We start from the raw sequence: 23,905 nt of genomic DNA, 5'->3' as shown, positions 1-23,905 counted from the left end.
ACTTAGCTTAGGTAGTGCATTTACATGTATGCTACTACCAATATAACCATTGTACCTAAGTACTTACTTACCTAGTACTTGTATGGTATGCAGAGCTGCAGAGCAATCGATATAATACAAATCATCATCATAACCTAATCAAGAGGTTAGCTACGAGGCTGACCAAGAGTCATGAGTTCAGCCCTCAAATAATGAACAACAACAACGACAACGACAACGACAACAACAACCCATTTCACGAAAAAAGCTCATGAATTCAAAATACCTGCGAACATTGGAACGTCTAGACGTCTGTTTCTAAACCCGCAAATCTATATGATCAATCTTGATAGATATGCTAGGAACGTACTTGGTATTGCCATCAAGTCGGTCAGTGTTTAGTTTCCTTGATGAATTAACATCACTAACGTACAGACTTCTGCTGTTCGAATATCCTTAGGACTATGGTATACAATATACAAGGACCTTTTGACCAAAATAGTCAACCGGAAATGCATCAACGGTAATGCCACCCAATCATACCCCCTACACCTAGTCCCAATCCGATATCTTCGTCTAGCGCCCTTTCCAAAGTCATATAAATACTTCAGTATTTATCTCCCGGTGACCATACAAACACGCAAATTTTATAAACCTGTTGGTCTCACCGGAGAGGAAAATATAACACCCTGTACTCCGTACACCTATAACACACTTGGATACCAAGGAGGTATGTACCACGTCCATGGATACTATACATGTATGTACTTGTGTACTTGGGTAAATAGTTATACTTTTTATCTCCCTCCGATCCAGCATATCATTGGAATTTAAACGTCTGCCTAACATTAGAAAACCTCAACGTCACACACACAATTTTTTGGTGCTATCTGGCTTCAATCGGTTGCTACCAAGAAGGAAGAAACGCCTAGTCTAGGTACCGACTTGCTACCATGCATGTGAACCCTGCATGAGGGGATCCAAAACCTAGGAAAACAAGACCCACATCCATCGCTCTAAAAATTATGCTTAAGGAGATAAGATCATATACCTAAGGTTTTATAATCGCCCGAGCATTACGACAGCTGACAGGCGGATATCAAAGCGGGGTCACTGGGAAATTTCAAATTGCGACAATGCAGCCTCAAGTATACATGGAGAGATCTCGAGATCATCGTTCAGCAAAAGAAAACAAGGTCAAGTAAAGTAAAGGCATTCCCGCTGAGAAGTGGAGGTGGAGAGCTCTGTTGAATGCTCGACTCTTGCCCTCCTTGAAGTTGATATGCTCAACACGGCAAACGGTATCTAATAATTTTCCAAGCCGACACACGGACGGATATTTGGTGGCTCAGCAGCTAGCTGTTTGGAGTTCGCCACCGCTGGCTAGTCATTTGGGTATATCTACTTAGGTACTAGGCAAGCAGCTCCTAATCCTAGAGAATTCCGTCTTGCTTGATGGCGTGTCAGAATCTCGGGGCTGCAACACCCCCGAATGATCAATTTTGCGCCCGATGAACCTCGCTACAGTTACCTGACGTCATGGCGCCGCATTTTCAGGGACAAGCTGGGTGCAGCAGCTTGCTGTTGTGTCACTCAACACACCACCGTACCGGTCAAGCAACTACCAGCCGCATCTTTGCTTAAGAATGTTCCACGGCCCCTATTTGCTGTCCCGGGGCGACAACATACGAGGGCTATGGATGACGTAGGCGACGTTTATACACTCGCCTTAAAAAAAAAAGAATAAAAGTAAATAAATAAAAAAACAATAAAAAAATTAAAAAAAATTAAAAAAATACATACTTGGTTTTATATTTTTATTCTTCCGATCTTTCGTTTTTTTTTTTTTTTTTCAAAGTTCTGCTAGGTAAGGCGTGAATGCGTCGCATCGCCCGATGATACGTCTGTCTTTAATATATGAACGTCGCCGGCGCACTTAGAATCGCGAGGGAACATTGGAGACAATCGGTTGATCGAGACGGAGAGAAACCCGGATGGTTAATCAGGTTGTTGGATTTAGACAAGGCACTGTACCCGCTGACCAAGCTTAAGAGTGACGCTTCATAGCCTACCACATAATACAATATACATACTCCGAGCTCCCTTTTGAGTTTGACGGTGAGACGTCGAGACCATAACTTGAAATTAGCCGATGCTGGTATGTCGCCTATTGATTTACGGAGCTTCGAGTCGCAATCTTCTGCTATCAGCCGATGAATCAAATGTAAGTCAGGTGCTTTAGGTGAATACTTAGGTAGGTAGCTAGGTAAGTACCTAAGTACTTATGTTAACATATCTTCCCCTGCATGTACCGATACTTTCTTTTTTAAAAAAAAACCCCTTCCAATGACCTCTTTCGGTTATATAAGTACATACGTGTACTCCCCTAGAAATTTCGTAAGTGTACCAAGTTTCCTATCATTTGGATTTTCCACGTGTGGATGCCGACAGACGGTCATCGAATCCTTAGGTTAAGGATGATGCGAAAACCCAATATTTATGGGCACCGATACTTAGTAACCAGGTACTTACCGTTAGTACTAAGTACTTAAGTATATATCTGTGGCGTCAACCACCCAAACTTCAAATGCATAACCAAACCCCTGGCATATGGATTCATCACCCAAGGGTCACAATATTGATACATCTGAGTCCTACTGGGGGGGGGGGGAAAGGATCCTCATTTGATGGACAGTGTACTCCGTATGAGCATAACGAGCAACGGAGTGGAGCTTTCTTCTAATATATCATCGCTCCTTCAAAGCCATCAGCGATCAACCGGCCGGGTTGGACGTAGATCCTTTTCAAGCCTTCACCAAGTTGACTGTCGTGCCCAAAACGGGACCCTTATTTAATAGAGCCTTTCAAATTTGGGAATATCTCGAAAGATGTGTGACAATATCCTGCCTTCCCCTTCTTAGACCTTGGGGGGCCAACCCAGAATTAGGGAGCTGTCGCCGTTGTCGCCATTTATCGGGAAACCATCATCTTCAAGAACGGGTTGGTTTCCGGCTCCGAGTTGATTGTCACTGCCACCCACACAGGAATGCTGGCAGAGGGAATGCCAGATTGTGAGCGCCGGGATTCGGGTGGACAAACCTGCATGAGTTTGACCACCAGCTGCATGTCGTGCGAAGGACGCGGTCCGATTCGTTAATTTGAAGAGCTATGAAATCATCATTGTCTGGGCATGAGACTCGGGTGAGTAAGGGAAGGAAAAAAAAAAAAACGTTTTCCAATGCATAAGTCGAAGTGTTATATCCTTCCGGGGACATCCTGTTCAGAACGCCTAACATCGGGCTACTTGGTCGAGCCTCGTGACCCCTTGGTGCAGGACCATGATTTTGGTAGCCCGGCAAGATGGAAACTTTCCAACTAGCTTCATTACTTGGAGGCTTTTGATGATTTTTGCAAGAAAATGTATACAGCCTGTCTCTACATAGCATGTATGAATCGGGGAGATGCGGAGATGGAAATGGAAACGAGAAAGCCATGAGGGGCGCGAGAAAAGAAACAGGCTATCGACATCCGATATGACAACTCGAAACGTTGGAAGCCCCTAGTGCGAGAAGAACGAACAAACATGCTTCATCTTCAGTATCTAGTTGCATAGATCGTCCCCCAAAACAGAAATCGATCAAAGGGACAAGAGCGAAGATCCTTCTTGTGGGCTAAAGCAGGAGGAGGATGATGAATAGAAGGAACAGCCATTGTAGTAGTCTTTCGGCCCTCCCCAGCGTACATATACATGTACATGTACATACATACCTGACCTGTAGCACAAGTATCGAACGATGATTCCGTCAGCGAGATTGAATTGAACTGATTGACCGAAGATTGGCGCATCATTCAGGCTTCTCGAAACCAAATCCGGTAAGTAAGAAACGGGCTTTTTGGGGGCATGTTGGGGTCCTTCGCTGACTGGGTAATGGCTGTGAGGGGTGGGGTCTTGTGAGCAGGCGGGCTCTTAAAATGGACCAACAGTGAAGTAATGGTCTGGAAAGAAAGAAGAGAAAAAGAAAAAGAAAAAAGAAACCTGCCAATGATCAGAAAAGAAAAATAGGTTTTAGTTGGGTTGAGGATGTTGTTTTAGTGCGCCTCTCCGGCCTTTGAGAATGCTGGCGGGTGCGGTCAAAATATTTCCAAGTCGTCACCCAACTCTAAGTCAGTCAATCAATTGCCAGCCCGTGGCCATCTCAGAAACCTCCTTTGCCAGCTAAAACCAAGAGACGACCCGGAGGAGTGGAGTAAATATTTTTTTTTTATTTTTCATTATTTTTATTATTTTTTATTTTTTAGTATTTTTCATTTTTCATTTTTTCATTTTTTCCACTTTCCATTTCCCCTTTACCATCCCATCCCATCTATACTCGCTGACTGACTGTGCTGCATACTTTGCAGCACTCACTCTTGCCTTGCACAACGACGCACTGCATCCACACTTTAGAGTACGGAGAGTATATGACAAAGTAAAGTCTGTTTTTGCTCTTTATTAACGACAATATTGCTTAACTACTTTACTTTACGTTACTTTACCATCTTCCAGGTGTGGTTTAGGCACTATATTTGGACTTGCATACACATACAACTGGGCTGTCCTTTTTTTTTCCCTTTGCTTAAGGGAATAACAATTTAAACCCACCCTCTCCCATTTTAACCTTTTCCCTGGCTATTGTGTACTTACTCTCTTTGCTGTCTTGACTAAAAAAAAAACACCACTATAACAACTACCTGCGCCTCACTCCTGGTTTCCACACATTTTACTTCGACAATACTCCGAAAGGAAGGAAGGGAAGGAAATCCCAGATCAAATCCGACATTTCTTCTTCTATCGCTGCTGTCTTGCTCTCGAACCCAGCTAGCCTAACTCGAAGAAACTCGGGACCGCAATGTCGCTATAATAGCTAAGAGGGAAAAAACAAGCATCCAACCGAAAGTAACGTCGTCAGTCATTTGGAACGAACGTGGAGAAACATTATTCATCAGCAAGACACCGCTCTATAATCAAATTTTGTCACCATCCAACCATTTCATCCGATCTTATTTATATATCAACGCCGTCCAGTTCATATCGTTCGCCGTCACATTTGACTTCTATCTTCTCCGACCACTTTTTCTGGTTTATAAGAAAATTACACCACATTCGCAACACACGCCTGGTCTCATCACACCTCGTCATATCCTCTCTAATTAGCGGATAGAACCTAGAAACAAAAAAAACGCAAAGAATACCCGACTCTGAAGGAGCGTCCGGTATTCGACGACCACGTTATCCCTCTCGTTCAATAAGACTACCCTCCTCCAGAATTTTTCTTTATGCATAGGTTTTCTCTACGTGGGATTTCAGCGGTGCCGGGTTCTGGAATGGACGCAGCTGAACGATCCCCTGATTCCCTTACCTCGCCTGTTCATACAGGCGACGATGTCAACGTCTTGGACTTAGAAGACGAGGAAGTAGATGCCAGGACAATGAGTCCGAGGAGGAATAGTGAAGAGATGGAAAGATTTGCCTCGGAGGCGAAAGAAAGGCTAGAAAAGTAGGCCCATCATATGCTCGTCGCATGACCCCTCCACACAACTAACATACTATTCCTCACACTAGGCAAGCTAAACTTTTACAAGAATCTCTCCTCGCTCTCTTGGACCGTGTCGACAAAGTCCGGGAAGAGCACGACAAACTAGAAGGAGAAAACAAGTTCCTCCAGGACTATATTGGCCACCTGATGCAAACTAGCAAGATAACGGGTTCTGGTGGCCTGAAATCATCGAGTAACAGGGGCAAATAAGGCAGCCTCTTTATTCTTGCCACAAATTATCACGACTTCTCTGTGGATGCCATCCTCACCGAACCACTACCTTAATCATTAAAACGGAGTTACAACGCAAAATACATCTTTCTTGGTTTACAGGCGTCATTTGAACCTTTTCGACCGGACATGGTCGTTTCCTTGATTCTACTTGTATTATTATTATTACGCCCCTCGCCTACCGCCTCTCTCCTTTACAAAATTAGACATATCCCTCTATTAGACGACCATCAAACCCCATCCTCGCCCCAGCAACTGATGGAGGTCCATGTCAATTTATCGCCATAGGAACTCCATTCACGAAGTTACGACTAATTTGAAGGCTTTCCTTATTTTATTTTATTTTATTTTTGGCTGCCATAGTCAGGAGTTTAGCCGGTTTTTTGGTATATCATTTGACTTTCAATTCTTTTATGTTTCATTTGGTCCTGCTCACTTTGCCTGACTTTGCTGCTTTTTCATCCCGAACAAACTGATCCCCCGATATCCGCTGTATAACACACACCCCTTGAGGCAACCCACCGAGAGCTCTCATTCCGTATACCTACTATCTACCAAAATTTTTAGCCACTTTTCTTTCCTGATTCCTGGTAAAAAAAAACTCAAGTTTATCATGTATCCATCTCCTCTACCCATTCCTACGTCGCTTCCCACCCTCTCTATCTAACACCGGCACATATCTGGCATTAGTAATTCATGGAAGAACTACCTTTACCCTGTGTATATCTACAACGTTTCTCATTTTCCTCTTCTGATATACATCAATTGAACTTTTCGTGGAAGATACTCGAGGGTCAGGCTGTCAGAAAATTGGAATTCAAAAATCGCCCGAGCAAAACTATCCCGGTTTATAACATAACCCACATAATCTACTCCCTTTCGTAATGCAAATTTAGCAGGAATGTCCATCTTGACCTCCACTTTCCACCGTTTAATGTCGAAAATGCAACAACAAAAAAAATCGCATTACTGCGTTTATCCCGATCTCGAGATATCTGCATGCGGCACCAATTTTTGCAAGAATGCGAGATTGCGGAATCAAATGATCCTTTCCAACCACTCTCGATATCATTGATATCTCTCTTTATAAAATACCCACACTCTAGCTTAGGGAGTCACATGTATACTAAGCATTCCTTATATTGATGTTTCCCAAGATGCGGGTGCGCAGCCTTCCCAATACGTGGAACTGCCTTTTTGAATTATCTTGTTGGATAATTATAACGCATTACCATCCGTCTTACTATGGAGCGCGGTCATTTAGCTTTATATCTATTGAATGCAGGGTTCAAACTTGAAGGGAGCCACTGCCCCACCATTGCATCGTTGGGGGGTCACCTCTTTCGAGAATTATATTCTATCTAGACTGGATATTGAACGGGAAAACGAGAAATCTGTATTCATCAAAAAACCCCAGACCACTAAAACCCAATATAGCTCCGAATTGACCCTTTCCGACCTTAGCGTGGGTTACGATCCTGCACGTGTGGTAGGCATGCTAAGCTTTATCTACTCCAATTGAAGGCTCAAGGGGGAACGAGAAAAATCATATCGGGTTTCTGCATTCAATTTCTAACATTCTATGACGTCATGTCATGAAAGTCGAAGGGGGGGTTTTTTTAAGGGTCTGATCACATGGATCCTTTACAATCCTACCAAACCAGCGTATTGCCTATTTAATCGTTCCCTATAAACCAATCAATTAGGAATATATATTATGATCCTAGTAATAAAGGAAAGAAAAGGTTTTAGAATTCAATGAAGTATTCAGTAGGTACTTGCATGTGTCCGGAAACACCCGTACTAGTTATCACAATACTCATTTTTTTGTGAATACTCACGAATAATACACTTTACTCCGGTTTAAGCCGACGGCGTGACGTCTGTGAACCTGAAAGTACTTAAGTCAGATATCATAAAGAGCAGAGCTCCAACTAGAGTATAGCACGCATTCAGACATTCGATGACAGGCGCAACGTAGAAATATTCATTGGAATCCATGAACTCTTCCGCTAACATAGCTAATGAAAAATAAGAGAGATATATGGTACACGGAAATAGTGAAGGATCAATGCTCTGAAAGCACTCAAGAATTTGACCATCCATAGAATACAATTCCTCGCCAATGAAAACATCCTCGTAATATCGGTAAGGAACAGGCTAGCGACGATGAAATATGCTAATTGGGTATCGAAACGGTATTTTGTTGTAGAAATTGGTGAAATGAACTCAAAGGTATTAATATAATTACTTAATTATATTAACTGTACTCCGATCTACAGAGTAGTGGTATAAAAATGAAGATAAAATGAGAAAGCATGGTTAGATATTCATCTAGGCCCCCCATTCGCTGGGAGAAGGAAAAAAAATACAGTTAGAAAGCTTTTTGGGTATCGTTTGGTCGTGACATGATGGCAAGAAGAAAGCCAGCGGAATAGCTGGATGAAGATAGCTTAGCGCAGTGGTAAACGGGCCGTGAGTGGAGTTGCCGTTGATCGGGGGTTGTCTCCTGGTTGTGACAACTGTACATCTGGAGAGACTGGCGAGTAAGATAGCTGGATTGGCGAAGTGACTGTGAGCTGGGGGATCAAAATAGGTTGGTCTGCGAGAGGCCGCGACAGACGCATGCTCATCGAGAACCCCTGTTGCGACATGTGCCCAGATGCATAGGACGGCGGGCGTGTCCCTGTGCTCCCAATCGACGTTCTATTTGATGGGGGTTCATTATTTCCTTGCGAGTAAACACCCTCTGCCTGGCTCCGCCGGACCCAATAAAACTGCGCAGGGTTTACTCTGACGGTTTGCCTCCAGGTGCCATATGCAGGCGGAGGAGGAGGCAACTCCTTTGGTGCTCCATCGTCGTCTATGGATGCACCGCCTTGGCCAGGCATGGCGTAAACTTGGATAGGTCTTTCCGGCTGTGCATACCCCCATGGACCCGGCCCCGCTGTCATACCTCCGAACATTGGGTTAACATAAGCTGCCTGTGGTTGCTCCTCGTCTGGATAAGAGAACGGGCGGGCAACGGCCAGGCATACTCTGATAAGTGAGTGGAAGAAGAAAAATGCAGCCATGAGAGTGATTAATATCAGGGCGATCTGCAAAGGAGGGGCAGTTAACTTGTTCCCCATGAAGAGACCAAGGTCTATTATCGCTCATGTTAGTGGCCTTCACGTTTTCAAAGAATCGGTTCCCGACATTCACTTACAAATGGATAGGACGACAATAAACACCACAGACCAAACTAACAAAATTGCGACTCTTGTTTTCAATTCCGGCTTAATCAGCCAAGACTTCGCAAATTCCTTGAACGACATTCCTGGGTTACTGGATGCAGCGTTGATATCTGAGCTAGGTACTGAATTTGCAGGCGGGGTGGTGAGTTGCATATCCTGTGCTGTTATCGGCCGGGATGTGTACGCTTCAAGCCTGGGAGGGTCGTTGATTGTAGGCTGAGGGGGTTGATGACTGGCCCCTTGAGTCGTAGCTGTCGACGAATCCGCAACCTCTGCAATAGATGGCATAGGTGGCGGCATGTTTGGGGATTTGGGGCTTGCTGGCGTGCTGGAACGTCTCGATGTCACTGACCCCGCCGATGGCCTTCTCAAATGTGACCCGTGGTTCTCTTGATATGGCGTTGGTGGCGTTGGTATCTCGTTCGGACGCCACGAGAGCCTGAAGGACGGTATATTGGGGAGTGTAAATGTCATTCTTGCTTAATGTTGTGCTGAGTGTGGCGTTTATACCAGATGACGCTACAGTCAATGCTTTGTCAAAGGGTATGTGCGTATCATTCAATATCTTTTGGTCAGTCAAGCCGTGAGCCAAAAGAGAGTGAGAATATATTGAATTGATGGCCTCGCTGAAGACTTGAAGTGCTTGGTATGGATAGTAAACAATATAATGTAATAGCGATGGTGAAAGTGTGCGTGTCTACACGCAGCTGTGGGTTGCTAGAATGCAGGTGTCGGCTGGATCTTTGAAAGAGTGGACGTCTACGGACCGGCAGCAGACGATAAATTGCAAGTTAGGTAGTTATTCGATATCCTGTGGCATCTAGCAGTGACTGGGATCCCTCCTATGTTCCGGTTTGTACAGGTTAGGTGTGGAATCTTCAAGATGAATGTTGAATTATCGATTTTTCGAACTCTGCAATGTTCGATTGGGCTTGGGAGTATCGAATCGATTGACAAGTTGGCTTTCGAGAATTGATAATATAAGATACGGCTTCTGAATGATAGGATTCTCCTGGTGCGACATCCATTCGATGATTCGTAATAATATTAATAGTATCGAAGCCTCGATGCCTGTGTCAGAATGAAAGACGGGGCAATGGCTAAGGGAGTGGGCTGCGACACCGTAATAAGAAACGGGAAAGCATCTAGGTATCACCAATCCCGAGAGGGGGTGGTCATGGTAGTGGGAGAAACAACTTTTTGGTGAAAACGAATTAGTAGCCCGACCAGCTTGTCAACCCAAATCGACGGGTTTAGATAAAGGTTGATGACAGGGCAGTGAATTCGTAAAAAGGAGTCTTCAGCTTCAGGGCGAATCTTGGTCATGGTGCTCTGCACCACCCTCTTCGTAACGGACCTATCCACAGTTGTGAATGTATTCACTCCTTGCGAGTGCGCGGAGAAGGGGATGAAGACATATCGCTCAGCCCGTCCTCGCCTGTAATAACGGGGGGAACATTGCATGGCTGTTTCACCTTGCTTGAGGCAAGTAATTTGCGACCCCTGGAAACGTTGGGTGTTCATCAGAATCCGTCAGGGTGCGGCCACAAGGGCTGAGGTACACACCCGCCTTGGCATGGTTCGAAGTTGCTAGATATGGTTTTAATTGGGCGGTCTCGCGTATTTATCCAAGGTACGAAGCAAGTCTGGTGATCCACTCGGGTAGTTATAAGTGCATACGTATTTTACAAGTCACGTTTTCGGTTGCAACTGATGGTATCTAATGCCCTTGAATATGGATGCATTGGAGATGGAAGTAATGCGATATGGGAAACATCACTGCCGGGCAGACCATTCATTACATGTGTATACAGGTATCCCATATCCTTGGGCAGAAACGAAACATTAAGTGCGAGCCAATCTACTTGCCGAGTTCCCCAAGGAGGAGGGTTCGATCAGAGGAGGCAGAAACAACTAAAATTATATCCGATTAGATACCGATTTTGGAGCATAAAGTGACCGTGGACAGGGTATGGCTTACTGATAGGTTCATTTCCAGGCATGAATCGAACGTCGTTGATCGTCCCTTTGTGCCCAGGAAGCTTGTACAAAAGCTTCTTGGAGTCGGAATCCCACACACACTTTTTTTTTGAGGAAAAAAAAAAAAAGGGACCTCGTTAGTTTCAGGTATCGCTCATATGCATATATCAAGGAATAGCTTACAACAGTGCGGTCACCACCGCCAGCCGCAATCTTATCACCTCGAGGCGACCAACTGGCCCTAACCAGGTTTTTCTCCAATCCAAAGGGGGCACCTTCGAATACTTTTAAAAGACGATCAGAGGCTGCGAATGGTCTTATGTCCCAGGTTCTCACTGTGGAATCCATTGAATTTGACAATAACGATTGCCCATCTGGTGATACACTTAAAGAAGTTATTGTGTCTGTGTGTCCTCGCAAACTGCCGACCACGGCTTTCTTCCTCAAATCCCAAACCTAACTCAAGGTTAGCGACACTTGGCAACTTCTAAATGAATACCGGTTTATGAATATACCTTGACGTCATTTTCAATACCTCCACTGTAGATTTCCACTCCTGAATCTCCAATAGCGACTGAAGTTATTGGGAAATTTGTTTCGAGGTAGTCGATAGCTTCCTTCGATCTGGGGTCCCAGATTCCTATTGTACCGTCGTCGCTTCCACTGAGAATAATCTCTAGCCCCTTCCGCGATATTTCGATAACGTTGACAATATCTTCATGGCCGACGTGCCTTCGTATCCTCTGACCTGTTTCAACATCCCAGTCCGCCACCAGTGAATCTGTTGTTGCGGTATAAATGCTACGACCATCTCGGGACCACTGCAGATCGAGAACAGCACCTCTGTGCCCGTTTATTTCCCCGTAGTTAATGCAGTCGCCATAGGTATTCCACAGCTCTAGGGAAACAAGGCGGCAGCGTTAGTTTCAAATCAAGACGGGGAGTGGTTTGAATTGTACGTACGTACTGTTCGGTCAAATGACCCAGACGCTATGTGTTCCCCAGTCGGATCGAACCTGACTGCAAAAATTTCCCCCTGTACTATTGATCAGACATATTACAATATGAGCCATGTATACGCGATTGCCATACCGAATGCCCCGTAAGCTCCATTATGGGCGCTTGCAACGCGCTTGTCCGGGGAACCTAAGATCGGAGGTTGTTAGTAATAGTCTAGATATACCCCAAACAGTTTGAAAGCTTCAATCTCCCAAGGGGGCCTTACTGCTTTTATTAGAGCCCCGCCCGAAGTTGTAGATGACGATATAGCGACAGTATTTCCTGCATCTCTAGGGACAGATTTTTGTCTCTTGACCAGTTGATTCGAGCTAGAAAGGTAGGCATCATCGTTCGGAGCCTTTCTTTTATCTGTTGCCATTGTATTAGAATATTTATTTGATTGGAAATTTTATTTTACTTGTCGCGATTGGTTTGTCTGTAAGCCCCTGGCGCTGGAAATGGGTTCGTGTGAAGATGTGATGTCGACGTTAGAGATCCGATTCACGCGCGTGCGACAATGCTGTGGCTTCAGAAAAGATAGTAACGCCACACAACCGCTCCGAACTTGTGCCAAGAAGCCGACTCAAACACCAGCCAGCAGCTTCGTACCCCAGTCAGAGCTACATAACCCAACATTCATCGATCGTCCCATCACCCCAAAATACGGCGAACATCACACAGTCCAACGAAGAAAAAGCTGTCTAGAAACAATCACCTCTTTAGAAAAACAGAAATTGGTTGAATCTCTAGTGGGCACTACCAATCACATTGTACAACCACGCAGCCACAGGAATACTCTAGCCCAGATAGAGTTACGTAGCAACGGCATGTCTTCCACAAGCCGAGCCCGGCTCGGTGAAGAGTAAGATTGGGTACCTCTATAAATTTGGCTAGCCTGTGCTCAAAACTGCTAATTCTCAATGCGAATTCAGAGTTTGGAAACTCAGAACAGACAAGATTGTTCGTGAAGGACCCCCGACGGCCCTTTTTGCATGTTAGGTCCCAGGCCTAGGCTAACATATTTCGGATGGTCTCCATACAGAATGCCGAACTTGTTACTTTAACTTATGGATCTGTCGTTGCCCAGTTGTGCAAAGATCTTGATGGGGACTATGTAGAAGTCAATAAACAGCTCGATAAAATGGGTTATAACATTGGGTTACGTCTAATAGAAGACTTCTTGGCTAAGAGCAATATGCAGCAGAAATGCGCAAACTTTAGAGACACTGCCGATGTGATTTCAAAGGTTTTATATCTTATTTTGCAGGGTCCATCAACATTGTACTGATGCCATTGATGTAACAGGTTGGCTTCAAGATGTTCTTAAATATCACACCAACGATAGCGAATTGGAGCTCAGATAACAAGCAATTCTCCTTGTTATTTGATGAGAACCCGCTGGCAGACTTTGTGGAACTACCGGACGATGGGAAGGCCCAGAGCGAGCTGTGGTATTCGAATATGCTGTGCGGCGTCATCCGAGGCGCCCTGGAAATGGTTTGTGGATGGATATCAACCTTAACAATTGTCCCCTTCTAATCCATGCAATAGGTTCAGATGTCAGTCGACGCACATTTTGTTAGCGATGTTCTTCGAGGCAACGATACAACTGAGATGCGGATAAACTTAATCAGATACATTGAAGACGAAATGCCCCAGGATGATGAATAGTGGCGATGGAATTTTGAGGCGCATGTTAGATAAAAAAAACCACCTACGGTCAAGGATAAGACCCGGAAATCCGAGAGGGTCGTAAGCCCGACTAGGGGCCTTTCATTAGATGACCCTTTTGACACCTGGAGTTAGGGAGTCTACATTTCCTTTTAAGCCAATGTGTTTTTCGAATGTCACCAATATCACACTGTAATACTACGCAATGGAAGTTCGACATGTTAATACGTTGAGGCATCTCGATCCCGCATAGGTTCGACCGATAGCGGTAGATCTACGTATACTATGGTCACTAACTCTTTCGAATATACGGGCATTTAACTCGGATTCAAATAACTATTTAGAGCTGATTGATTCAATAATTGGGGTTCTATTTGTAGTTAAGGCTGACTGACCCGGCCTAGCTAGGTACTCCCGTTGGATGTTTGGATTATATTACGAAGAGCTTAAGCCAGTATAATACTTGAACATCGAAGTTTCCCCGTCAGCGGGGGGGTTTACAAACCTTCAAGTTTCTTTGGCAATACACCCATCCCAGAGAGAAGGAAAGAAAAACAATTGGCGGGAGTCAAAATCTAGATATTGTATGACAAAGTCATATTATGAAATGCGCGCTGGATTCGTAGAGAATTTTAAGACTGGCTGAAAACTGGGAAATGGAACCCGTGATCTTATATTGAAAATTAGGTGGCTATGACCAATTAATTTGGTCTAGGATGAAGCTCTGCATTTCAAAATTTCAATGCCAGTCGGCATGCAAGTACATGCTTTGGCCGAATGGCGACAATGCAGTGTGCAATGTCGGCTATATTATAATTATATCTATTGAGGTCAATCAATATTAATCGCAATTTATAAATGTGACCGTCCTGTCGTTCATACGATTTGATACTGTGATATTGGCTACCGATTGTTACCTATGTCTGAAAACCATGTATCCCAAACATCTAAGATATATACACCATTGTATTGGGCATCGCCTGGTGCTGATTCTGTAGAATGTTTGCTTGCTTGCGTAAAACCCACTCACAAGTTTTATTAGTTGTATCAGCTACATTGTCTTGACTCCTCGAGTAGGTATTTCGGGTTCCGCGACTGGCATGGTACCGGTACCACGAATGACCAAACTGCAGTACTGCCATATAGCCAATGGCTAGCTGTAGATATCAGACGGGACATTCCACCCTGTATTTCATGAACCTTCACCCCTCTCGATCTGTAGGTATTTATATAAATCAATATATTGAGCTGCCTCAAAAGTCAACGTATACGTATCTAAAAACAACGTCCTGGGCGCCTAGGTTATACGTTAGCCCCTAAGTACCTAGGTACCTAAGTAGTTAACAATTGGCAGGTGGACATCCGACTTTTTACTTAAACTCCAAATTTATAGCATCTTAACCAAAGCGTATGGGACCCTATATATGCTCTTCATGTCATTATAGTGAGCTCGTGGGCCCACTATTACGCTGGCCTCGTTGGTCCTAGAATAGACACATTTACCATGATTGAGCCCCACCAATAAATATTTTTTTTTAAATATTGGTCAACGGGCGATGCGTGATATTCGGAATACAAGTCTACAACTCCTAAGTACATATGGACATCTACTCTTCTTCGCGGGCTGCACTGACAGCGGATTCTCTGCACTGGAAGTTTGATTTATACCGATGGAGCATTAGAAGATGGATATTTCTATTATTTCTTCTTATTCATGTAGAGAATTTTTTATAAATCAATTCATTCCAGCGCTCGGTCTGGTCTGGATCCTTACTGTCGATGTTTGCGCGCCATTCAACACTACTAAGCACAATCACCCAGGCTTAGGTACCTACTTAATAGGTACTTAAGTAGGTACTTTGGATATATGGGAGGTACCTGAGCAAGTAGGTATAAAAGCAGCCCCATTTCCAGGACCCAGATCTCTCCCACTCCTCCCTTCGAGTATCCCAGTGCCAGCTTTCCTTTCTTCGTCTATTATATACTTGTGCGCACACTGGTCGACGATACTATAATATTCCTTGTAGGGTTCGTGGTATTGATATTCATTTAGAATTTCTTACCCACACTTGGCTTCGATCTACGTACAGGTATATACCATTCTACCGTGCTAAGGCCAGGATAAAAGGCTAGTCGACTACGTACGAATTTGAAACACCTTGCAAGATCCACGAACTCGGCTTCCAGCAAGCATTTGACGGTTGCAGGTCCGCCCGCTTGGCCTTGCCTGTAATATCGATTCCTCTCCTCCGGCGAATGTAAGTTTTCTTCGATAGATTTATTTCCTTTCATTTCAATTCAATTCAAGTAAAAGGTTCCTCGTTATTCTGGATTATTTCTCTTTTTCTCTTCCTTCCCTTCCCTTCCCTTCCCTCTTTCTTCTGTTTTGATATCCGGGTTTACACCGAATTCATGGATTTGCAGCGCCTTGTCTGTGAGATTTATCAATTATATCTCAGGTAAGTACCTAATTACTTAGGTACTGAAGTAAATGTATATGATGGGCCGGACGGGCGTGTCTATCAGGCTGAAGTGGACCGGGGATCACAAGCACGTGCATCCGCACATTCTAAACCAATCTTGCCTGAGTTTTGTCAGTTCTGTCCTTTTATCTGCGCATCTTAGTCGCCTTTCCCCTGGCAAACATCGCCGCCCCGCCATTGTCTGTCTAGCTTTCGTCGCCAACTTAACGGTAGGATTACCGATTCAACACAAGCTATTCTCTCCTTCGAGCTGTCTTCTTTTTTATATTCTTTTTATATTTCTTTGTTTTTCCTTGCTTGAAAAAATACAAATAGAAAAAAAAAAAACAATCACAACAATAATAATAATAACGTAGATCTTGGGTACTTAGCAGGTTGGTCAAATAGATTGCCCTGGGCACACTTAAGCACTTTACTGTGCTGTTCTGCTTGCCAGCCAGCCAGCCAGCCAGCCAGCCAGCCAGCCAGCCAGCCAGCCTGCTTGCTTGCTTGGAGGTGTATGGTGTACGGTGTTTGTGTTTGCCCGTGCCATCTAACAAAACATAAAAACCCGAATCTCATTTTTGATTCGGATTTCAATTCAATCCTTTTTACTTGCTCTCCGCTCGAACCCCCCATACTTAAGTGGGTAGATACTTGGGTACTTGATACTTTCTTACTTACTTGAGCACTTCTTACCTAGGTAAGGACCTAAGTACTTCAGTGAGTAAGTAAGTCGGTAGGAAAGCAAGTTAATAAGTTCAATTTAACTTACTTTCGTTGCATAGTACTCAAGCACTGGGAACGTGGGTCGGTACGTACCTCTCTTACCTCTTACATACTACATACTACATACATCCTTCTACACACCCTACACACCCACACACACACCCACAAAAATTACAAACTCGCTCTCCTCCGCCATCGCCGCCGAGGGAAACACTCAAACCAAACCTGCAACCGCAAGGGCCAACATCCCCAACAGTCAAACGTCCCAAGCGTGGTTTCTCCACCGAGAACCCACATTCTCTGCCTGTTTAACTACTTTTACCACGTCCTCCAAGTACTTACTTACATAGTATTTAAATACTCTCTCCCCCGTATTGCTTGTCCATATTTTTTGTCTTGTCGGCACCCGGCACCGTCGCCTGCACCACCATCATCAACCCTCTGCGATTTTGTTGTTTATCGACTTCGACTATACGTGCTGAAGTAGGTACCTGCCCCCAAGCTGCTGCCTCTCCATCTCGAGCTTACTTGACTTCTTAAATCCTGATATCCATTTCGATTTCTTCCCTTTTCCCTTTCCCTTTCCTTTGCTTCCCTTTTATTTACTTTCCTTGGACACCCTTCTGTCGCGCATCTCTACCCGTCTTCTGAACGCTATCGCTATAGGTATGGTATATCGCCACTCATGATACCCGTTTAACCCACAGAGCGGCGTGCTGCCGTGTCAGACTTCCATTCATCCATCCGTTCCGGAAACTCGTTTCCCTCTGTTTGATCTTGATTCTGCTCTAGCCTTGCCCCTCTCTTTTTTTATTTTACTTCCTTTCTTTTTCAATACCGTATCGTCGTTCGGGACGAATGTCGCCCTTGTTGATGGCGGTGGAAAGAGCTTTGTCTCTATCGTCACCATGATTTCTTCATACTCATTCTCACCACCATCACCATCACCATTATCATCACAATCATAATCCCCCCTCCCTCATCGCCTTCATGCTCTTAGCCTTGCCACCGTCTTCGCTTGCTGCCCAGCTGTTGCCTTTTTCTATTGTTTCGTGGTGCTTGGCCTGTTGGTGCAGTCCAAATTGATCACGAACGACCACAAAGTCACAACACTAGCACAAAAAAAGAATTTCTAATTTCCCGCGCCACCTGCTTTTCCTCCCAAACCCCCAAAGACTCCCCGTTCGCCCTCATCTTCACACTCATCTATCGAGCCTCGTTCGTAATCCTATAAATTTCATCAATATGAAAAACTGAATTCTATCATTTTTACAGAAAGGCTAACGCATCTGGCATCCGTTGCAGCCTCATCGTGCGCCCTTCGCGGCTATCCGTCCATCTAGCCCGACCAATCCGATCGCGTTGGAGACCATTTCCGCCGGCAAAGAAGGAGCCGACTAGAACGATTCGCTTCGTAATCTAGAATGATAAACTTGGAATAGCATTTCTGCTTAACTCAACACTAGTTCCGATTCTGCGATTATCTTTCCTCGCATCACCCCTTCTATTATACAGACTTGCGACATCCACTTCCGTGGACGCGCCTTTCCCCCCGACCCATATCCGTCCATTCTGTCGCACAAGCCTGAGAACCTTCCTTGAGAAATAAAGTGCGGCTCTGCTTTTATCTGGGCTCGAATACCGATTGTTGATCGCGGATCATGAACCAGGGCGAAGGTGGTACGCCCAATATCAACATGAATAACCTAAATCAGATGACAAATTTGGCGGTTGGCGGTGTTCAAGTAGCGGGAGGAATGCCGAACATGGGACAGGTGCCCCAGAACCCAAACATAAGCAACGGCTCGGGTTCAAAAGGCTTGGAGAGATCCCTGCTTAACACATATATATACGACTACTTCATCCGTCATGATATGTTTGATAGCGCCCGAGCCATCCTGCAGGAAGCCGAGGTCTCTACCGAACCTGGGACTTCCGCTAGACGTGGATCTCCTTCGCGACGCTCCCAAAAACATGACCAAGACGGTAATCTTATCAACGGGATAGATGACTCGATGGATCCTGACCGGAAGGATGACGAGGGCAGCGAGCGCGGCGCAGATTTGCCCTTACCAAAAGTTCCACAAGACTCCTCCGGCGGTTCTTTCTTGTACGATTGGTGGTCGTTATTCTGGGATATATTTGGTGCCCGCACCGGAAAAGCCGTTTCGGGCCCCGCTATGACCTATGTGAATCAAGTCCAAGTCCAGGTAAGTGACTGTCTGTTTACTCTGGTGTCCCCAATGGGAGGCCATCAAAAATATGAATTAAAAATATACATGTTGTGTATTTGAACCTCCCAAGAAGCGTCTCTAAATTAGCGAATTTGTGTCGCAGGCGAAATCTCGGGAGCAGCAACAGAGGCTCCTCCAAATAACGCAAGCCGGTGGTCTTATGGCCGGCCAGATCCCCCAGCAATTCATGGCTGGGTATCCAGCGAACCAGATGCTCAGGGTTCCCAACGGGGTCATCCATGCCGATGATGTTCTTCAAAAAAATAACCTTGCACGACAGGCAATGGTAAATAACCAGCGAAACAAACCCCAGTTTCCTCAAAACCCGTAAGTTACGCCCTCGGCCCTTTCGGGGTAAACACTAAACCTAGTGACTCTGCGATGTCTTGCCTTTTGTCATGACACAAAGTTACTGAAATCTGTTGATATTACGCTCTGCAGAAACCAGCAGCAGCTCCAGCAGCAGCTCAAAACCCAACAACAACAGCAACAAGCGATGATACAGCAACAGCAGCAAATGCAGCGAGATCAGTCAGTTGATGGCGAGCGACCACAATCTCCAGCACCTGGTCAAAACGGATCATCACCCTCGAAACGTGCACGCCTAGAAGGAGAATTCCAACCTGGAGCCGGACGAGGCCAACTGCAAAATATGCCTGCTGGACAAGCCAACACTCAGGCGATACTGATGCACCATGGAATGAATCAATTGACACCCGGCCAGTTTGCGCAATTTAATAATGCGAATCCAGCAGTCCAAGCCAAATTGACAGCTGCATACGCACAGAATCTCAGACTAGCGCAACAACAACAACAAAACGCCGCAGTCAACGCCGCCGTTATGGGCAATCCGGCTCTCGCTAAAGGCGTAATGCCGAATGGCCAGATGGCCGGCGTTTCCGCCGCGCACGGGGCCCCCATGGTGCACCAGACTTCGGCTGATGGAGGACAGGGCATAAATGAATATTATACTGGAGGGATGGGTCGCGGAGGAATGAATGCAACCGGTAACCACGCCTTGCAGGATTATCAGATGCAGTTGATGCTGCTCGAACAGCAGAACAAGAAGCGATTGATGATGGCCCGTGCAGAACAAGACCAGATACATATGCGTGGTAACGAGCCTCGACCCGATGGCTCCGTGCCCTTCCAAAGCCAAAGCGTGTCGCCCTCCGGTACTCGAGCAGCGCCTTCCCCACAACCATCAGCGGACATCAAGCGAGGCACGCCTAAAATGGGCGCGCAACCCGGCCCCGGCTCGCCCCTCCCGAGCGACAGCAACATCCAAATCCAACGAGGATCTCCTGCTGCATCAATAGCAGCTTTCAATGGCCAGGTCACTCAAGCCCCGTCTAAAATACTATTGATCTTCATCAAGCTGACCCTTTCCCTTGTTTTTTGTTTATTTAGCCAACAATTCAAAATGCCGCTATGATGAGACCTCCGAGCTCACATCCTGGATTTCCAGGAGTTGGGCCCCATATGAATGAACAAGCTATGAACCCTGCTCTGAGGCAGCAAGCTCAAGGGGGTAGAGGCCAGCCGATGTGGGGTAGCCAAATACCAGGTCAACAAACCCCACAGGCCGCACAGGCCCAAATGGCCCAACTGCAAGCCCAAGCACAAAGTCAAGGCCAGCCGCAAGGACAAACCCCACAAGTGGCGCCGTCTCCAGCGGCATCTGCTGGACAGCCACAAAACATCGGCACCCCTGGGCAGGCTAGACCCGGCGGACCACACCAAGCTATGCCACCACCTTCTGCGCCAGCAAACCAAAGTGCTGGCCGTACATCACCTCAGGTTAATGCCATACCTCCCACACCCACCAATAAAGCTGGGGGTGCTGCGAGGAAAAAGGATGCAAAAGGTGACCGTAAACAAAGCGTAAGTCAAGCCCTTACCTATCCTTTCCTTTCCCTTTTCTGTGCATTGGTATTTTTTGCGGGTACTGATAAATAGTTGTGGTTCTAGCGGCCAAACAAAAAGGCGGCGGGTGTGGCAGCGGCTAACGCGGGCGCAGCTGGCGCGCCTACCCCGTCGGAAGCAGAAACCCCTGCACCGGACACTCCCATGACACCCCAGAATCCGAACTCTTTTAATGCTCCAGGGAATGTTGCCAAGGTTCAAGGTGGTTTTCAGAATCCTGCAGTCCCGGTCGCTGGTGGCGCAGCCTCAGAAGCAGTTCCAAATCCTGCTGCAGCGGTAGCTCCTCCAATGGCGGCAACCGAATCTTCCGAAAATCCCAATTTTGGTATGATGACTAACATGGATGGGTTTGGGGGGATGGGCAATGAGAACGAACTGATGGAATTCGATTTTGAGAGCTTCTTAAACCCAGAAGCTACAACGGCTGCCGATTTGAATTTCGATTTCTCAGCTTTTGGGTCTGGCATGGATGACGTTACCCTCGATGGTGGCCCTTGAGGTTTCGATTGTATATTGGCCTCCGTCCCAACTGCTTCGTCATAGATCTTCTTCCCATTCGCATGGCTCTCCGTCTTTGTTCGTGTTAGTGATGAGCTTTTAATTCGGCATTGGCTTTCTATTTTGATATACTTGTCTTTTTTTTCTTTTTCCACCCCCCTTTTCCCCATGTTGATCTTTTTGGAGTTCTAGGGCGTCGGGTTTATAGTTGGGCTTCCTTTTATGCCTTCCCTTCCCTTCCTCTCCAGCGGGATCTGCTCTGATAGCTTCAATGTTGTCAGGAACCAAAGACATACCTCTCCCTGAGTAATGTCCCGACAGCTTGTGGCGTGTCTCCCAAATCACTATTGATTTGGAGCCGTTTCTCTTTCCTCTGCTTGTTCTGTTCATTACTTCGTCTCTTGTTCGTCAGTTCTGGGTGGATATCGGGATTCTGTCGATGAGAGAACAAAAAACCACTTTTAGCCCCTCAGTTCGCATTTAAATATCTCCCGCTTCACTCTGGATTTTACCTAGCTCTCTAATACCCAAAATTCTATCCGTTTGGTGATGGATCTCTTTAACGATTTTTCTTCGACTAGTTGCATCAATATTCGGGAAATGCTCTCTTTATTGTTGAGTGCCTTTCAATTTGCCTTTCTCTCGATTATTACGCGTGGAAACATACTAAACTTATGCCTTTTCTTCTGTTTATTTCCGGCCTAATGCCCTGCTTGCAACCAAAATGATCATCTTTCTGTTTCGCCTTCGAACCTTTCGCTTCCGTGTAAAAGATCTTGCTTCCACTTCAGCAAAGTGTCATTTTAAGCTTGGGCTGAATGTAATCTTATTGGGTTTCTACAAAGTCGCCTAGCACCAAGATCCGTAAGCGGCTGTACGTACGTGATCGCCACATCTGGTTCGAGAGGCCCGCGAGAAACCGTACGCCCACTTCCTGCCCAATAGTATCAAGTACATATCTACAAAGAGCGCTTGGAATATATACAATCAAGACTTGTTTCGCCTCCCACGGATTATGTGCACAATCCCCATAGCACTGCAATCGCGACTATCACAAAAATAAGCTTGACTATACGCCTATGTCCTATTACCATTTCCAAATCTCCGAGGATTGGATGCGACTATTTTAGTCCCTAAATACGGTGTTATAGTCCCGAGAGCGAAGATCTTTAACGAGTTAACCGCTAGCGACATTTAATTGATTCCATTTAGTTCCTTCCACTGTTCGAGATAGGCGTTTCCGCACATGGGGCCGCCTTTCCCGAATTTCCCCTTTGTGGGTTCGAGCTTCTTTGTGACGAATGGCATCAACTATTAGAGAATATTTAGCATACGTTGTCTTTCAAGCTGCATTGAAGATTCTGACCTTGAAATCCGTCATGTCGGGAACAACATAATTTCTCAACTTCTTCGGGTCGAGAACATAGCCACCGTATTTCGTGTGTGAACCCATGGAGCCAGTACCAGTTCCTTTGTAGTATCCTCCATTGACTTGTTTGGTGGTGAGCTTGAGGCGCTTGATCCCGCCTCTAGTACCACCTAGAAAGAGGGCTCGGGTTGGGGCGACCATTGCCGATTGAATATGGAGGCGAGGAAATATATTCCAGCTGTCGTGTGGAATATACTCCTTCTGGCGTACCCGACGTTTTGTTTCTAGTGAGGTTGAAAAGAAGTTTTAAAGATTTTTGGGTTTCGTCGCAACTCAGAAGTGAAATGTTAAGGTTTCCAGAACCGGAATTTGAAACATAATACAACAATTCAACACAGTTTTCAGCCAAATACTTAGCAATTTTTAAAAAAAACTTCAGAGTTTCTTTTCAAAGCCAGAAAAAGAGAAAGAAAAATAAGAAAAGGATAGAGAAGGAAATGAAGAAAATAAAATAAAATAAAGAAGGGGAAAAACAAAAAAAAAAAAAAAAAAAAAAAAGAGGGGGGGGGGGGGACAATTAGAAACATACAATAGCGCCCGGTATATACGTTATTAACTAGGCTGTGAATAGCTATGGTAAGACTGATAGATTGATTGAATGGATAGATACGAAGTACAATTTTGCTCTATTTCTCGGACCCCGAGTCCTCCGAGGGTATGCTGAGGGTGGAACCAACATACCATTATTAAATCCGCCCTGTGGTCTCAAGAATAGTATTCTGAATTATCTTAATAGGAACAGCAGCAGCAGCAACGACAACGACAACAACGACAACGACAACAACAACAACAACAACAACAACAATAATAATAATAATAATAGCTTCTGTCGAGGCGAGAAAGGCATATTTTTGAACGATAGAAGACAACCATCCCAAAGCTTTAGACGACAGCTACGACGAAACAGGAGTATGTTTGAGTTAAAGGAACGCGTAGAAAGAAAGAAACCGGAGGT

The 23,905-nt window shown here is 45.3% G+C and overlaps 6 protein-coding genes across 6 annotated transcripts; 3 read left to right on the top strand and 3 right to left on the bottom strand.

Annotated features, from left to right (window-relative positions):
- Positions 1-5,295: 5,295 nt before the first annotated feature.
- On the top strand, positions 5,296-5,765 carry AOL_s00193g38 (uncharacterized protein; the record flags this gene model as incomplete). Its single annotated transcript, XM_011128649.1, has 2 exons — positions 5,296-5,516; positions 5,582-5,765. The coding sequence occupies 2 exons, from the start codon at positions 5,296-5,298 to the stop codon at positions 5,763-5,765; spliced, it is 405 nt and encodes a 134-aa protein (XP_011126951.1).
- Positions 5,766-8,239: 2,474 nt separating this feature from the next.
- AOL_s00193g37 (uncharacterized protein) lies at positions 8,240-9,322 on the bottom strand (the record flags this gene model as incomplete). Its single annotated transcript, XM_011128648.1, has 2 exons — positions 8,240-8,931; positions 8,995-9,322. 2 exons carry the CDS (start codon positions 9,320-9,322, stop codon positions 8,240-8,242), a joined length of 1,020 nt encoding a protein of 339 aa, XP_011126950.1.
- Positions 9,323-10,883: 1,561 nt separating this feature from the next.
- AOL_s00193g36 (uncharacterized protein) lies at positions 10,884-12,380 on the bottom strand (the record flags this gene model as incomplete). Its single annotated transcript, XM_011128647.1, has 7 exons — positions 10,884-10,936; positions 11,004-11,103; positions 11,186-11,458; positions 11,518-11,900; positions 11,966-12,038; positions 12,095-12,148; positions 12,228-12,380. The coding sequence occupies 7 exons, from the start codon at positions 12,378-12,380 to the stop codon at positions 10,884-10,886; spliced, it is 1,089 nt and encodes a 362-aa protein (XP_011126949.1).
- Positions 12,381-12,828: 448 nt separating this feature from the next.
- On the top strand, positions 12,829-13,672 carry AOL_s00193g35 (uncharacterized protein; the record flags this gene model as incomplete). Its single annotated transcript, XM_011128646.1, has 5 exons — positions 12,829-12,863; positions 12,934-12,961; positions 13,044-13,247; positions 13,307-13,498; positions 13,553-13,672. 5 exons carry the CDS (start codon positions 12,829-12,831, stop codon positions 13,670-13,672), a joined length of 579 nt encoding a protein of 192 aa, XP_011126948.1.
- A 4,852-nt stretch (positions 13,673-18,524) lies between these two features.
- AOL_s00193g34 (uncharacterized protein) lies at positions 18,525-21,521 on the top strand (the record flags this gene model as incomplete). The annotated part of the gene is made up of 5 exons (XM_011128645.1): positions 18,525-19,073; positions 19,201-19,424; positions 19,539-20,433; positions 20,508-20,981; positions 21,069-21,521. The coding sequence occupies 5 exons, from the start codon at positions 18,525-18,527 to the stop codon at positions 21,519-21,521; spliced, it is 2,595 nt and encodes an 864-aa protein (XP_011126947.1).
- Positions 21,522-22,715: 1,194 nt separating this feature from the next.
- AOL_s00193g33 (uncharacterized protein) lies at positions 22,716-23,091 on the bottom strand (the record flags this gene model as incomplete). Its single annotated transcript, XM_011128644.1, has 2 exons — positions 22,716-22,832; positions 22,888-23,091. The coding sequence occupies 2 exons, from the start codon at positions 23,089-23,091 to the stop codon at positions 22,716-22,718; spliced, it is 321 nt and encodes a 106-aa protein (XP_011126946.1).
- Positions 23,092-23,905: the final 814 nt, after the last annotated feature.

Source organism: Orbilia oligospora, assembly GCF_000225545.1.
Source record: "Orbilia oligospora ATCC 24927 unplaced genomic scaffold scaffold00193, whole genome shotgun sequence".
Lineage (NCBI taxonomy): Eukaryota > Fungi > Ascomycota > Orbiliomycetes > Orbiliales > Orbiliaceae > Orbilia > Orbilia oligospora.
This window is presented reverse-complemented; position numbering and strand designations above follow the sequence as displayed.